The sequence below is a fragment of the Argopecten irradians genome, chromosome 11 (assembly GCF_041381155.1).
Source record: "Argopecten irradians isolate NY chromosome 11, Ai_NY, whole genome shotgun sequence".
NCBI lineage: Eukaryota > Metazoa > Mollusca > Bivalvia > Pectinida > Pectinidae > Argopecten > Argopecten irradians.
Genome location: NC_091144.1, coordinates 18,677,929 through 18,694,153, shown reverse-complemented (window position 1 = coordinate 18,694,153; position 16,225 = coordinate 18,677,929). Strand labels below are relative to the sequence as shown.

The 16,225-nt window shown below is 36.8% G+C and overlaps 1 protein-coding gene across 3 annotated transcripts in view; it reads left to right on the top strand.

Annotated features, from left to right (window-relative positions):
* The window catches only part of LOC138334903 (exocyst complex component 4-like), a 32,163-nt gene extending 21,346 nt beyond the window's left edge, over nt 1-10,817 (top strand). For all 3 annotated transcript variants that reach the window (XM_069283738.1, XM_069283737.1, XM_069283735.1), the window contains 9 exons: nt 68-149; nt 1,628-1,838; nt 5,051-5,131; nt 5,493-5,524; nt 5,887-6,001; nt 8,098-8,216; nt 8,713-8,808; nt 9,312-9,423; nt 9,789-10,817. In XM_069283738.1, the coding sequence (XP_069139839.1) occupies nt 68-149; nt 1,628-1,838; nt 5,051-5,131; nt 5,493-5,524; nt 5,887-6,001; nt 8,098-8,216; nt 8,713-8,808; nt 9,312-9,423; nt 9,789-9,965 (1,025 nt within the window). In that variant the 3' untranslated portion in view covers nt 9,966-10,817. The remainder of the gene's footprint in view (nt 1-67; nt 150-1,627; nt 1,839-5,050; nt 5,132-5,492; nt 5,525-5,886; nt 6,002-8,097; nt 8,217-8,712; nt 8,809-9,311; nt 9,424-9,788) is intronic.
* The last annotated feature ends 5,408 nt before the right edge of the window (nt 10,818-16,225 follow it).

The following is a 16,225-nucleotide window of genomic DNA, read 5'->3' as shown; positions in this document are numbered from 1 at the left end:
TTTTTTTTTACCCATGAATATTTCGTGTTTTACAGTATGTGTATACAGTGTTATGTGATGATTGTAGGTATGGTTCAGAATGAGACGGATGAGAAGCGGATGATCAGTGCCATGTGGGCTAAGGATGAGGACATCAGCAGGTTTCTTAGGTAATACACAAAACATCTTGTAGATATTTTGGCCCATACTGGCCATCAAAATAGGTTAGTCAATGCTTTGATTAATAAGAATATGTGGAAAATGTCAGGGTTAGAATGTTTTAAAAATATGGGGTTAGAAAAAGTGGTTTGTAAAAGACAAAAGCAATGTATATGTGACTGCAGAGTGGCTCATTTGAATCCTGTCACAAACAATCTATTCCATGAACAAAATATACTAGTTGATATAGTTGAAAAATGCTGCCTAACATATACTAGTACCTATAATCAACTTATATGAAATTTGGCATATTTCGTAGTCAAGCAAAAATAGTGAATTTAGACATCGCAAAATATGGTACATGTTCCGTAGAAGAAAAAGACTCCAAATCACAAAATTAAACAACCACCAGGCAGAATGCAGCTAGCCATGTCGCATGCTGAGGTGACCCCAAAAGGGGAGTTGTTAGATCTTGTATTGGAGCATCGTAGTGGACCAGAATTATAAGTCTAGTTTTAATTAGATTGAACATTCTGTAACCAATTTTTAGCTCACCTGGCCCGAAATTAATTCTCCAGCAAAGAACAACATATTTTGCCATATAACAGTTGAATACATTTGCTAACACATTAAATCCCGAAAATATCCCGCATGTGCCAATTATGTTCACTATGACGTCATCAACATGCAGTTTCCCGCCATTTTTCACAAAAATCCTTGAAAAATCATACTTTTTGAATGGTTTTCTCTAAAAATGAATGTAGCCGCCTTCATGGAGCAGAAAGAGATTTTCACACATTGTGTATCGTATATTTACGCATATCCATGCAAAATATAAAGTTGCTCCAAGGTGGCGGCCAAATCCATTTCAAGCCTTTTCAAACCTAAGGGCGATAAGAGGAAAATCATCAATTTGATGACGTCATAGGTGGAGCACATTGTGTACATGGTTATAAAAAGTTATGTTTTGATGAATGGCAAGTATGAGAGTATTTATGAAAAAATTAAGGCCAAATACTGGTCCTATCATATCTACTCCTTTGGCCACAAACATCCTTGGGTGAAGGGGAACAGAACTTGTATACATTTTGTCTCTGACCACCTGGAGGCAGGAGGGGCGGGGTCCAATAGGGGAAATAGAGGTAAATCCTATAAATCGCTACTTGTCCTAGAGTTCTGCATGGAATGTAACCAAATTTGGCCACAAATATCCTTTGGGGAAGGGGAACAGAACTTGTATAAATTTTGGCTCTGACCCCTGGGGGCAGGAAGGGCGGGGCCCAATAGGGAAATAAGAGGTAAATATTCAAATTCCTTCAGAAAAGAAACAATGAACCTGTTTTCAGAACATGACATTACAAACCAGGTGAACGATACAGGCCCTCTGGGCCTCTTGTTTTTCTGTGGCAATGTAACATCAAATTTATCAAACAATTTGAATAATTTTATATCCCATGAGCCAATGTTATATCCAGTATTTCTGCCGTAGATCGTTACCAAGCTGGCAGGTCCTACAGCCAATGGAGGGCCAGGACCTGAACCAAGCCATGTGTTCAGAGGAGGAGATGAGGACCCTGAACTCAAAGGAGGTGAACATCCTCATCAGTAACCTGTCCTCCTCAGACTCCATGATTCCGCAGCAGGAGATCATCACCGACTCGACGCAGATGAGGACAATAGCCAACTATCACCAGAGTCTGGTATGTATACCTGTCTATACCAACTACTATAGCCAATTATCTCCAATGTCTGGTATGTACATCTGTCTATACCGACTACTATAGCTAACTTTCACCAGAGTCTGGTATGTACATCTGTCTATACCGACTACTATAGCCAATTATCTCCAGAGTCTGGTATGTACATCTGTCTATACCGACTACTATAGCCAATTATCTCCAGAGTCTGGTATGTACATCTGTCTATACCGACTACTATAGCCAATTATCTCCAGAGTCTGGTATGTACATCTGTCTATACCGACTACTATAGCAACTTATCACCAGAGTCTGGTATGTACATCTGTCTATACCGACTACTATAACTAACTATCACCAGAGTCTGGTATGTACATCTGTCTATACCGACTACTATAGCCAATTATCTCCAGAGTCTGGTATGTACATCTGTCTATACCGACTACTATAGCCAACTTATCACCAGAGTCTGGTATGTACACCTGTCTATACCGACTACTATAGCTAACTTATCACCAGAGTCTGGTATATACTTCTGTCTATACCGACTACTATAGCCAATTATCTCCAATGTCTGATATGTACATCTGTCTATACCGACTACTATAGCCAACTATCACCAGAGTCTGTTATGTACACCTGTGTATACTGACTACTATAGCTAACTATCACCAGAGTCTGGTATGTACATCTGTCTATACCGACTACTATAACTAACTATCACCAGAGTCTGGTATGTACATCTGTCTATACCGACTACTATAGCCAACTTATCACCAGAGTCTGGTATGTACACCTGTCTATACCGACTACTATAGCTAACTATCACCAGTCTGGTATGTACACCTGTCTATATCGACTACTATAGCTAACTTATCACCAGAGTCTGGTATATACTTCTGTCTATACCGACTACTATAGCCAATTATCTCCAATGTCTGGTATGTACATCTGTCTATACCGACTACTATAGCCAATTATCTCCAATGTCTGGTATGTACATCTGTCTATACCGACTACTATAGCCAACTATCACCAGAGTCTGTTATGTACACCTGTGTATACCGACTACTATAGCCAACTATCACCAGAGTCTGGTATGTACACCTGTCTATACCAATTACTATAGCCAACTATCACCAGAGTCTGGTATGTACATCTGTCTATACCGACTACTATAGCCAACTTATCACCAGAGTCTGGTATGTACACCTGTCTATACCGACTACTATAGCTAACTATCACCAGTCTGGTATGTACACCTGTCTATACCGACTACTATAGCTCTGTACATCTGTCTATACCGACTACTATAACTAACTATCACCAGAGTCTGGTATGTACATCTGTCTATACCGACTACTATAGCCAATTATCTCCAGAGTCTGGTATGTACATCTGTCTATACCGACTACTATAGCCAACTTATCACCAGAGTCTGGTATGTACACCTGTCTATACCGACTACTATAGCTAACTTATCACCAGAGTCTGGTATATACTTCTGTCTATACCGACTACTATAGCCAATTATCTCCAATGTCTGATATGTACATCTGTCTATACCGACTACTATAGCCAACTATCACCAGAGTCTGTTATGTACACCTGTGTATACTGACTACTATAGCTAACTATCACCAGAGTCTGGTATGTACATCTGTCTATACCGACTACTATAACTAACTATCACCAGAGTCTGGTATGTACATCTGTCTATACCGACTACTATAGCCAACTTATCACCAGAGTCTGGTATGTACACCTGTCTATACCGACTACTATAGCTAACTATCACCAGTCTGGTATGTACACCTGTCTATATCGACTACTATAGCTAACTTATCACCAGAGTCTGGTATATACTTCTGTCTATACCGACTACTATAGCCAATTATCTCCAATGTCTGTTATGTACATCTGTCTATACCGACTACTATAGCCAATTATCTCCAATGTCTGGTATGTACATCTGTCTATACCGACTACTATAGCCAACTATCACCAGAGTCTGTTATGTACACCTGTGTATACCGACTACTATAGCCAACTATCACCAGAGTCTGGTATGTACACCTGTCTATACCAATTACTATAGCCAACTATCACCAGAGTCTGGTATGTACATCTGTCTATACCGACTACTATAGCCAACTTATCACCAGAGTCTGGTATGTACACCTGTCTATACCGACTACTATAGCTAACTATCACCAGTCTGGTATGTACACCTGTCTATACCGACTACTATAGCTAACTTATCACCAGAGTCTGGTATATACTTCTGTCTATACCGACTACTATAGCCAATTATCTCCAATGTCTGATATGTACATCTGTCTATACCGACTACTATAGCCAACTATCACCAGAGTCTGTTATGTACACCTGTGTATACTGACTACTATAGCTAACTATCACCAGAGTCTGGTATGTACATCTGTCTATACCGACTACTATAACTAACTATCACCAGAGTCTGGTATGTACATCTGTCTATACCGACTACTATAGCCAACTATCACCAGAGTCTGGTATGTACACCTGTCTATACCGACTACTATAGCTAACTATCACCAGTCTGGTATGTACACCTGTCTATATCGACTACTATAGCTAACTTATCACCAGAGTCTGGTATATACTTCTGTCTATACCGACTACTATAGCCAATTATCTCCAATGTCTGGTATGTACATCTGTCTATACCGACTACTATAGCCAATTATCTCCAATGTCTGGTATGTACATCTGTCTATACCGACTACTATAGCCAACTATCACCAGAGTCTGTTATGTACACCTGTGTATACCGACTACTATAGCCAACTATCACCAGAGTCTGGTATGTACACCTGTCTATACCAATTACTATAGCCAACTATCACCAGAGTCTGGTATGTACATCTGTCTATACCGACTACTATAGCCAACTTATCACCAGAGTCAGGTATGTATACTTGCCTATACCGGCTTCACCAGAGTTTTGTGAGTGCGCCTGTCTATTTTGACCCCTGCAGAGGCTAGTATGAAAACCTGTCTAAACTTTAACAGTAGCAATCAAAACTTGCCTAATATGGATCTATGACTTCATGGAGTTAGATTTGGTACTTTTACCTCTTATTTACATGTATTAATAAAAAGCCATTAATACATTATTGAGACATTTATCCTACTGTGGTATGTTTACACCTGTCCTGTGGTTTTGTTTACAGGAGTGGTTTACAGGTAGGCTTGGACACTTCGCCCAGTCACTGTCTTCAAAGTCTGATAAACAGGGATCACAAAAAACATCTGTAAGTCTATGTATCAGAAACAGAATGTTTTCTTTATTATTTACTAGATATATTCTTTATTTGAAATGAGAAGAATAAAATCAAATTGTTCCCTTTTGTGAAGAGCAGGATTATCTTAATATCATTATTATAATGTTTCATATGAGAATTGTTTAAACAAGAAACTTCTATAGAGAATTCTAATTCTAATTTAATCAAGGGAATGTAATTTTGACTGACAGCATTGTGTTTTATCAATAAATATACTTCTTTTTATCATTTTGCGCAATCTAAATGTTAAGTTGGATCTCAGAAATGTTCAATGAATCTGTTATTACTTAAATTAAGAGATTTCTGTAATGTTGTATTTTTCATTTATCAGAAATATCCACCAGTATCACACAAGGCGTTGGAGTAAGTATCTATATGTACATACACTAGTTATTGTCTTGTTTTCAATTGTCATCATTTTGGACCATTAATGAAAACCAGATATATGGTCATACATCAATTGCGGTTACTGGACATTTATTTCAATGTCAAAGATAAAGGTATATTATGTAGTGCAAACGTTTCAATAAAATTTTGTTAAATGGATAGCTGATGAAATAACTAAAGACGTACAAAAATTTATACTAGTCGAAACGAAAAATACATCAACATTAAAATCATACATGATGATCACTATATGTTCTTTCTATTGGTAAGGGTAAAATGGGTTTCCTGATTTGCACACAAAGACGGTCTCAATGTCTGACTATTATAATTATATCTAGGTCACTTAACACGCTGGAGAAGGATTTCCAGGAGCTTGCTGAAATCTGTCTGCTGCTGTTACACTTAGAGGTCAGAGTTCACTGCTTCTACTACCTGGAACTGGTAGCCAGAAAGGTAAATATACATGTAGTAACAAACTTACAGGTAAGTCTACAGAGAAAGGTAAATATAATTACAATGTTACCTGTAGATCACCCAGAAGGTAAGTTGATAGAAACTGCCAGATGTAAGTTGTCAGGTAATTTCAAAATACCAGGAGATTACCTTGGTCCAGTTTTACCTATTTATTTTAGATATTGGTGTCAGGAAATTAAATACAATGGAAATTGCATTGTATGCTTTAAGTAGAAATGAAGGTGAATCTCCTTACAGCACTTTATCAATCTCTGAAAACTGTAATGTCATTTGCACAAAGGTTTATACAATATTTACACCCGGTCCACCCCAACTGCGAACGATGCGTGTATATAAACCCCTACCGCTCTACCGCTGACTTGTATCGATGTATTGAATGAGTGTAGTTATTTATAGACTCCAGTACTGTCGCCAAATCCACAGGTAAACTGGTACTGGATGCTACGCTCGGGCCTCTCATCCAGCTTAACGAAACTGAATGGCTAGTTAGCTTAACCGATCTATATATCATCAACAATGCGTCTGTATCTACTTAAAAACAAAACAAATATTCTTCAAATTGCATAAAAATTCACTTGACTAGTATTTCTTTATTTTAGATATTTTAACAAATCTTCATATTTCTAGTAAAACTGCATATGAAACTCCTTATAGATCTAGCTATGCTCATTACGTAGGGAACCGCCATAACATGTCCCGGCTGCAGGCCGTGTGCAAAAAGTCAAAACACACGTGGGATTTATAAGACGAGTCCTAAACTGTCCTATATTTAGGATTTTCAATAAGTGGTTTGTAATATTATTACAGCAAAACTGACAAGCTACAAGGTTAGTGGCATTTTAACCGTACTGTTATATATAATTAGCCATCAGCTTGGATCTGGTGCCGTACAGATAGTGAGTTCACTCACGATGTGATTATTGCAAGCCAACGTAAATGCTATCGGAATGCTCTTTAAAGTTTGTTAATGATCTCAAACACACTTAAAACTTATTGTGGCAATATTAAAGTAACTAAATTATAATATTTTCAAATAGTTCTGATAACTATTCATGTGTAATATCTCCAGACATTGACATGTGTACGGATCGAATACGGCGGACTGCCAATGTTTTTGACATGTTCTGCAAGATATATTTCACTGTTTCAGTTGCGGTGGCCAATAAAAGAAAACAAGCACAGTGCAATTATATTATGTTATTTCTTCTAAATACAACACTTTTTGTGCAAGTTGTCAAGCATTTATTGTGAATGTTTTGCAATGAAATTACCACCTTTATAACACTGAATTTGTGGTTCCCCGGACATCGTTTTCCCCAAAATTTGAATGCGCAAAATATACCGATAGTAGATTTTTTTCAGTATTTAAAGCCATAAGAAAAAATACATGTGCAAAGTACACTGGTGTGTAAGTAACACAAGATTTTACGGTATTTGTAACATTTACGATTGTGTTTGGTATAGCTGATGTAGCCAGAGCGCCCCGCGATTTACCTGTGGATTTGGCGACAGTACTCGAGTCTAAAAATAGCCACGTTGTGTCGGTAGAGTGTTAGCGTTTATCGCTACACGGTACAGAATTTCTCGCTGTGTTACAAATCAATCGATTGACGGTAAGGAACTTCATAATATTTATCATTCGCAGTTGGGGTGGACCGGGTGTAAAAGATACATTTAGGACATATATACTGGTACAACGTACGTATTCATTGAAAACATCTTTACCTTTCTATTTTCAGTCTAACCATGCAGGACCTATTGATGACCTTGACCTTTTCTATTTTCAGTCTAACTATGCAGGACCTATTGATGACCTTGTCCATTTCTATTTTCAGTCTAACTATGCGGGACCTATTGATGACCTTGACCTTTTCTATTTTCAGTCTAACTATGCAGGACCTATTGATGACCTTGACCTTTTCTATTTTCAGTCTAACCATGCAGGACCTATTGATGACCTTGACCATTTCTATTTTCAGTCTAACTATGCAGGACGTATTGATGACCTTGACCATTTCTATTTTCGGTCTAACTATGCGGGACCTATTGATGACCTTGACCTTTTCTATTTTCAGTCTAACTATGCAGGACCTATTGATGACCTTGACCCTGACTCCAATGTGTTAAAGTTGAACAAGGACCTAACTGCTATGGAGGAAATGTTGTCACAGAGTCTACAGCCCAATAAATTTAAGTCAGTACATATTATACTCATTTGTATGATATACTTGTAGTTGTAAATTTAAGCCAGTGTCTGAAAGTGTTGATAATGCTAGATCCCTTGGTCCTTCCTCTGAATAGCAGAAGCATCCAGCTTTTCAGACAATCAAAACAGGGAATGAAATTTTTCTTTATCAATAATATTATTTGTCAAAATTTTTTGTCCCCTGCAATTAGGCCTCTTAGACTATTTATCTGTAGCCTTGGACATATTAATCATTTTTAGTTTGGAACAACATTGAAGGAGAACTGTGAAAGGCAGTCAAGCATCATTATCTCATTAGCTTTAGAAAGACATTTGAACAAATAAAGAACTTTTTCAGAGGTCACTTACTTCAAATTAAATGCAGTGTCACCAAGTTACATGGGTTGTAATTTGTGAGATTCAACTCATTATAACCTTGAAATGCTTGACATACTCCACATTGATAATTATGCTATCTTTTATCAATGACGATTTTTCTTGACAGATATATATTTGAAGGCCTTGGATTCTTGGTGGCATCTATATTGATGAACAGCATACAGTTTTTACCTAAGATCAACGAGAATGGCATTAAGAAGATGTGAGTTTTTTAAACTAACTTTTAATTCACTATATTGTCTTTATATGAACAAATAAGCACATGTTGTGACCAAGTTTCTATGTGTGTTGTATCAGTTATCACACTAATTCCCCATGGCTATGCTTTCCTATGGAGAAGTTAAACACTTGTCTACATGTCTACAGCTACAAGGACCAAATTGTCAGTCTGCAGCTAATTCAAATGATATCAACCTCAGTTCATAAATAAGGGTGTCAAACATACTCACTTTCTGAAATGATTTTTGAAACCTCAAATTTATATGATAGGATATGATGCTTGATATGGAGGAAAATATGTACCTTGTACTTTACCGGGACCTTGTTGGTTTTGTTAACGGGGTTGAGAAAATATGCTTGTCAACATTCTAAAAGCCAACATGCTATTCAGGTATTTCATCAACAGAATATGTTTATTTTAAAATGAATTTGAATAATCTTAAACCTTCTTACTTGAATAAAAAAGTACTATTTTACTTCCATCAGGTGTAGGAATTTATTTGCTATCCAACAAAACCTGACCAACATTTCCATGTCCCGAGAAACTGACTTGGATATGGCCCGCCAATACTACGAACTTCTCTACCTTAATCCAGACGTAAGTTATTAACATATTTAATGCAATTTAAGTCTTTTGCTTTAATGTGTTTTTTATTTTAAATAAAACAACTTTCAAAAGTTGGTAATCAGATTTTTAAACAAATTATGTTATAATGAAATGATATCACATTTTCCATCTACATGGTAGATTCAAAGTCAATAATTGATACATATATGATAAACGACATACAAAATAAAAGAAATAAGAAAAAGTAATTATCCTTCCGTGTAGTCAAATTTTATAAATTTTAAAGATGCAAAGTACTTTTCAAATCTGATGTTGAAGTAAGAATTTTCAAGTCCATACTGAGATTGCCATATCTTGAATATTATTGATATTTCATATCATGTTTTTTTCTGTAGGATATCCTAACATCAATAGCAGAGAAGGGAGCCCAATTTACCTACACAGAGTACTGCCAACTGATACAGCTATACCACCGATCCCACCCCGGCGGGGACCCAAACCAGCTCGACAAACGCATGCAGAGGCTGCGCGAGATCATAGAGAGAGGCCAGAATGGAGTTTCTAGAGACTGAAGACTGTGTGTGAAACTTTACTCTTCATGTGTGTATGAGTTGGAGTGTAGTGGAAGGGCTGTAAAATAAATTTGTTTCCGGTTGTAGGAAGAAGGATGAAACAAAGTTGCATTGCATAGATCATGATTAGTTAGAAACACTAAATAATTTATGCATGCTTCATCATTGCAACATATAATAATTTTATATATGTTACATGTACCTGCTTCAACCCTAGGCTTCTGTTATCACGTGTGTTGACAACACAAACATGCACCATTTCCAAAAACGGATTGCGAGATCCATTTCCAAACCTAAGTGAATGTGATGTAAGTTATTCATTTCTGGTACATGTATCAGGGCTTTTGTATTTACCTCTCATCCTTTGTACCCTACACCAGTGATTTGTCAAATGTCCATATCCAGTATTAGTGGCTAGAATCAACAGGGACTCACACCAGCATAGCTACTACAGTCTACACCGGCTTACAAATACATTTTTGTTTAGAAACGCAAAGTGTCTGTGTTTTGTCTAATACACATGTATTATTTTATTTAAATACACTATATATATGATTGTTGAATACTGGCTCTAGATTTATTGATCATTTCTTGATTACAACAATGTTCTGTTGCTTGTCTTGACAATGAAATGTGAAATGTCTTCTCATAAATGGAGATGTTTCCTGAACTGTAACTTTCAAATTGACAATGCTTTACCTGTAAATGGATATCTATTAATCTAGAGCCGGGTGCTTGAGTGCAATAATTGGTATCGAGTCATACTGAGTCAGTATGTGTTATTGTGATATGTAAACATTTTATTATTAATATGAACACAATTTTGTCTGAATAAACAAAGATATGAGAGTATTGTTGGCTTTTGTGATAATGTCCTTCCTGTCTCGTCTCAATAATCCAGGGGTTTATATAGACTCTTATTACATCTTTGCATATTACAGAGTTGCCTTCCTTGCGGGTAGGTATCCATTATGACGTCATTATATTTTGAGAGTAAAATTCTAATTGTTTTCTGAGAAACGTATGGCGTTATGCTCCCAAACACATGACATAACAATCAATACCTACCCACAAGGACAGATAACTCTGTAATATGTAAATACAGAACACAATGTCATGGTAAAACTGAAGGCTCTTTGTGCGACAACAGATGAGACAGGTTGTTTGTATATTGGCCTGTGATCAGATTTATTACATTTACTGATAGTTGTCCACAGTAAAATATGAATTATATTTACTGATAGTTGTCCACACCTGAATACGAATTACACTTACTGATAGTTGTCCACATAGTTGTCCGCACCTGAATATGAATTATATTTACTGATAGTTGTCCGCACCCGAATATGAATTACACTTACTGATAATTGTCCACACCCGAATATGAATTACATTTACTGATAGTTGTCCACATAGTTGTCCGCACCCGAATATGAATTACATTTACTGATAGTTGTCCACACCCGAATATGAATTACATTTACTGATTATATATAAGTTGTCCAGTCAAATATGAATTACATTTACTGATAGTTGTCCCCACCCGAATATGAATTACATTTACTGATTATATATAAGTTGTCCAGTCAAATATGAATAACATTTACTGATAGTTGTCCACAGTTAAATATGAATTACATTTACTGATAGTTGTTCACAGTCAAATATGAAATACACTTACTGATAGTTGTCCACATAGTTGTCCACACCTGAATATGAATTACATTAAGGTGTCCACAGTCAAATATGAAATACACGTACTGATAGTTGTCCACATAGTTGTCCACACCTGAATATGAATTACATTAAGGTGTCCACAGTCAAATATGAAATACACGTACTGATAGTTGTCCACACCCAAATATGAATTACATTTACTGATTATATATAAGTTGTCCACAGTCAAATATGAATTACACTTACTGATAGTTGTCAACACCCAAATATGAATTACACTTACTGATAGTTGTCAACACCCAAATATGAATTACACTTACTGATAGTTGTTAAGTCAAATATGAAATTACTCTTACTCATATAGTTGTCCACAGCCGAATAAGAACTACAATGTACACTTGCTGATAGCTTTCTACAGAATATGTGTCAGTCAGCATCACGCTAATTCTGCTCAAAATCTTCCGGTCTCCTCTGCTAAATACACTAAATAACTCCCGTCCTTTACAAGTCCATATTTCTTCATGACCCTGGAGATAATACTCTAGTCGTGGTGATCTTTGAAGTATACACAACCAAACCACACCATATCCATCCCTTTTTCTTTACACTCATGTACATGCTGTTGGATATGTTTATCAAAAATTTCCATATATGTCTATACTGCAGAAGTACCCTGTAGGGGTAAGGTAGGCATACCCTACAGTCAGAAGTGTCGGGCCTTCTGATTGGTCGATTCTACTGTAAAGTCCAGAACTTTCTGATTGGTCAATACTGTTGCAGAATCCTGGACCTTCTGATTGGTCAATTCTACTGTAGAGAACATGACAATGCTCATCATAAAGAATATCCACATTTGATTCATATAAACGATATGTTACTAAATCCACCATAAGTCTTTTATCGGGAAATAAACATTTATTTTCCCTGCTATTGATAAAAATCTCTCGAAGTTTCTCTTTGTTTAAAAGATGGACCTGGCCATGGTTTGGAGCTATCTGCTGTATACTATCTCGTTTGCCTTTGAAGTACATGATGTTCTGTAAAGAAATCATGTTCCGTTTGAATACAAAGTGTTGTTGAAGAAAGTAAAGTACACCAACTGTAGTCTATAACCTTCGTAAATTAAAAGTCTCCCCTATTAGCCGTTTACTTTATTTAAAGTTTTACTTCTGCTAGGACAGCTTAAAATTACTCATGTTTAAAATATGGCTATGATGTCATCTTTTGTTGTCACCAGTGCTTTATTTAGACTATTAAACTTGTTATTTATCTGTCCAATTTTTTACAAAGCTGTATGTAGTGTTACTCTCTACTTTTCATTGTACATTAGTTTACCTGGACCTGTAGATTAGTTGAAACTAATCTACAGCTACAGGTGAACTAATGTACAGTGAAAGTTGTACTTATTAGTCAAGATAACGAACAATTCTCTGCCCTCTGGGCCTCGAGTTGTCCACTATCTTGACTAATCTACAGTTTGAGGTGTTTCTCCTAGGCCTATACTGACTAAAAATGATGCTATTTGACTCACGGCAAAACGGCTTTTTAGAATTTGTACAATAAAAGATCCGGCTTTAACATACAATAAAACTTCATGCTCTGCAGTCTTGCTTTCTTCAAAATATCTTATTATTAGCCAAGCATCATCAGATGGTGGGCTTTTCAAATCGCTTTTCATCTCTGGTCCGTCCTTCCGTCTGTTCGTCCTTTAACAATTCTTGTTATAATTACTATTTCTCAGAATGTACGGAAGGGATCATTCTCAAATTTCATATGTAGGTTCCTCTGGGGCCCTAGTTGTGCATATTGCATTTTGGACTGATCGGTTAACAAGATCGGCGCCAGGCATCCATCTTGGATTTTGATAATTACAGTTTGTTATCGCTAATTCTCAGAAAGTACTGAAGGGTCGGTCTCAAATTTCATATGTAGGTTCCCCTAGGACCCTAGTTGTGCATAATGCATTTTGTAACCGATTGGTCAACAAGATGGCCAAGTGGCCGCCATCTTGTATTTGATAGTTACCACTATTTCTCAGAAATTTACAGAAGGGATCTCTCTCAAATTCCATACGTATGTTCCTCTTGGGTCCTAGTTGTGCATAATGCCTTTTGAGACTGATCAACAAGATGGCCAACTGTCTTCCATTTTGGACTTCATTGTTGAAGTTTGTTACCGCTATTTCTCAGAAAGTACTCAAGCGATCTGTCTGTAAATTTCATATGTAGTATGTTTGAAAAAGTTTGAAAAGCAGGGAAAAGATCCCTCTTTCCAATGTCAGACATAGATCATTCTTTGGTGGGCACCGATATCACTCTGGATCTCTTGTTTTCAGTTTTACAGTAAACAATTTATTGAATTAAAAAAATTCTGCTACATACCCTTATGGAAATAAGCTCTGCTGTTCCATTTTCCACCTTTCCCAACATTCCTTTTAGCATTGATGTATTGGCTGAACGTTTTTTTGCTTGTCAGACTTGTGTTGATGTTCGATATATCGCTGTAACTGGTGTCCAATTCTGCGCCCCTTTTGGTCATCACTGACACGTGCAGCTTTCCCAATCATGGTTTCACCATCATCAGCAAACATTACACTCATATATCCCACCTTTAAAAAAAGGAGAGAATAATTTGGGCTTGTCCACTCAACTGTATGTCTGCCATATCTAATTAAAATTAGACTTGTAATTCTGCTCCACTGCCATGCTCTATGATACGCTCCAATACATGATCTAACAACTTCCCGTTCAGGGTCACCTCAGCATGACCCCTGGAACATCTTGTGACATACTAGTAGCCATTTATACTTCCCTGAGATTTAAAGGGACAATTCAGTATAAGAGAACATTAAAATTTGTACATATATCGGGAAAAACCCAGTTCTAATGGAAATTAGATGAGTCGGTTTTACTGTGATATGCCACAAAAGCCTATGGTGGTGAAATGCGTGTGAAATGTTCAAACTCGCTCGCTGTCCGCCATTACACATTGTGGTCGAACATCTTATATGCAGAACCCAATCCCTTGCTTGTAGCGTAAAGCAACTTTTGTCTAGAACTGCTCAAATTGCTCTGACAGCAGCGTGTTTACCTTTTTAAGTAAATTGTCTTGCCTAAAAAGTCATTCTATCACCTCCTCAGTGGTTATGTAGTTCATTTGTTTAACGTGCGTGACTTTGGCTCGGGTATGGGTACAGCGTACATATTGTACCTGCTTAATCGTATTGATCAACGATTTGTAATTACAACGGTATCAATTAAAATACTAAGCAATGACATGGAATTTGCCAATATTTTGTGTTATATGTTTCATAAGAAATATAGAACAATGCATATATGCCACATTTTGCTTCTTGGTTACGTAAAAGAATTAGCCTGAGGGAATTGTCCCTTTAATCACACCTAAGATTTCATAGGTGACACGCAGATTGGCTAACCACAGGGGTCATGCTGAGGTGTCCCTGAACGGCGTGTTGTTAGAGCTTGCATAGGAGTGTATCGTAAAGCATTGGAATCATTGTGTATCGGAAATAAAACTAAACTAGATATAAAAAAATATCTGAAACTAGATATAAACAAGAGGCCCATGGGCCTTAACGGTCACCTGAGTTAGAATATATAATGAAACAACTAATTAAACAAATTAAAGACATATAAACACATAGCTGACAGAGGATGAAAGTGACCCTTGGGCAATCAGAACATGAAGTAGTGGAGCCAGAACTAATTAGGTGACATTCCATCTTATTAATAATTTTTTTTTTACCTACATTAATCAGATATACTGTTGGTAAATAAAAACACAAAGACTAGGTTTGGGCCAAAAGTAACCAATATTTAATATTATGTAATATTCTGTAATAATACACAATATATATCTGTGGAAACGATAGTCCCTAAATATGAAATATTGGTCTTCCAAAAAATATAGCCCAAACCTGTGTAGAAGTAGGATCATAAAAAAAAAAAACGTATTAATAAGAATTTCCACACTACAAGTATAAAATAATGATATTCATTGTAGAGACTAAAATGTCACTGTTATTATCACAGGCAGTGAGATCAAAGTTAATGTGTCCATATTGTATCAATCACGTCTGCAAAGTCTGTGTAAACTGCTGTCGGTATCTCACAATCACAATAATCCTGAAAGGTGTTCATAGCACATAGTGTATGTTGGATAACGCTATTACCACAGTTCATTGGTTGTCCATGACACGGATACCTCATCAATATAAAGTACGATATTCACAGTAGCGCTATTACCACAGTTCATTGGTTGAAGCTGTGACATTGTGATTTAAAAGTAGATTCATCATGTAAGGGTTCCCGGTATCCCACTATGTGATCTGTAAACGAAGGCCTGGCCCCATCCTTTGGCATGCACCAGGTGTTAGGGCAAATGCCAAGGTCAAGGCCTGTGTGGGGCAGAATGGTGACCCAGGGGTAATAAGGGAGGGGGATAAGAAGACAACGTTCTTTAAACTGAATGGTTTTGGACCATGAGACAGACAGAAAGGCATAGTTCCCTGATTTGTGAGATGAATATGAACGTCACGCCTACTTAAATGTTTACACTTCTCG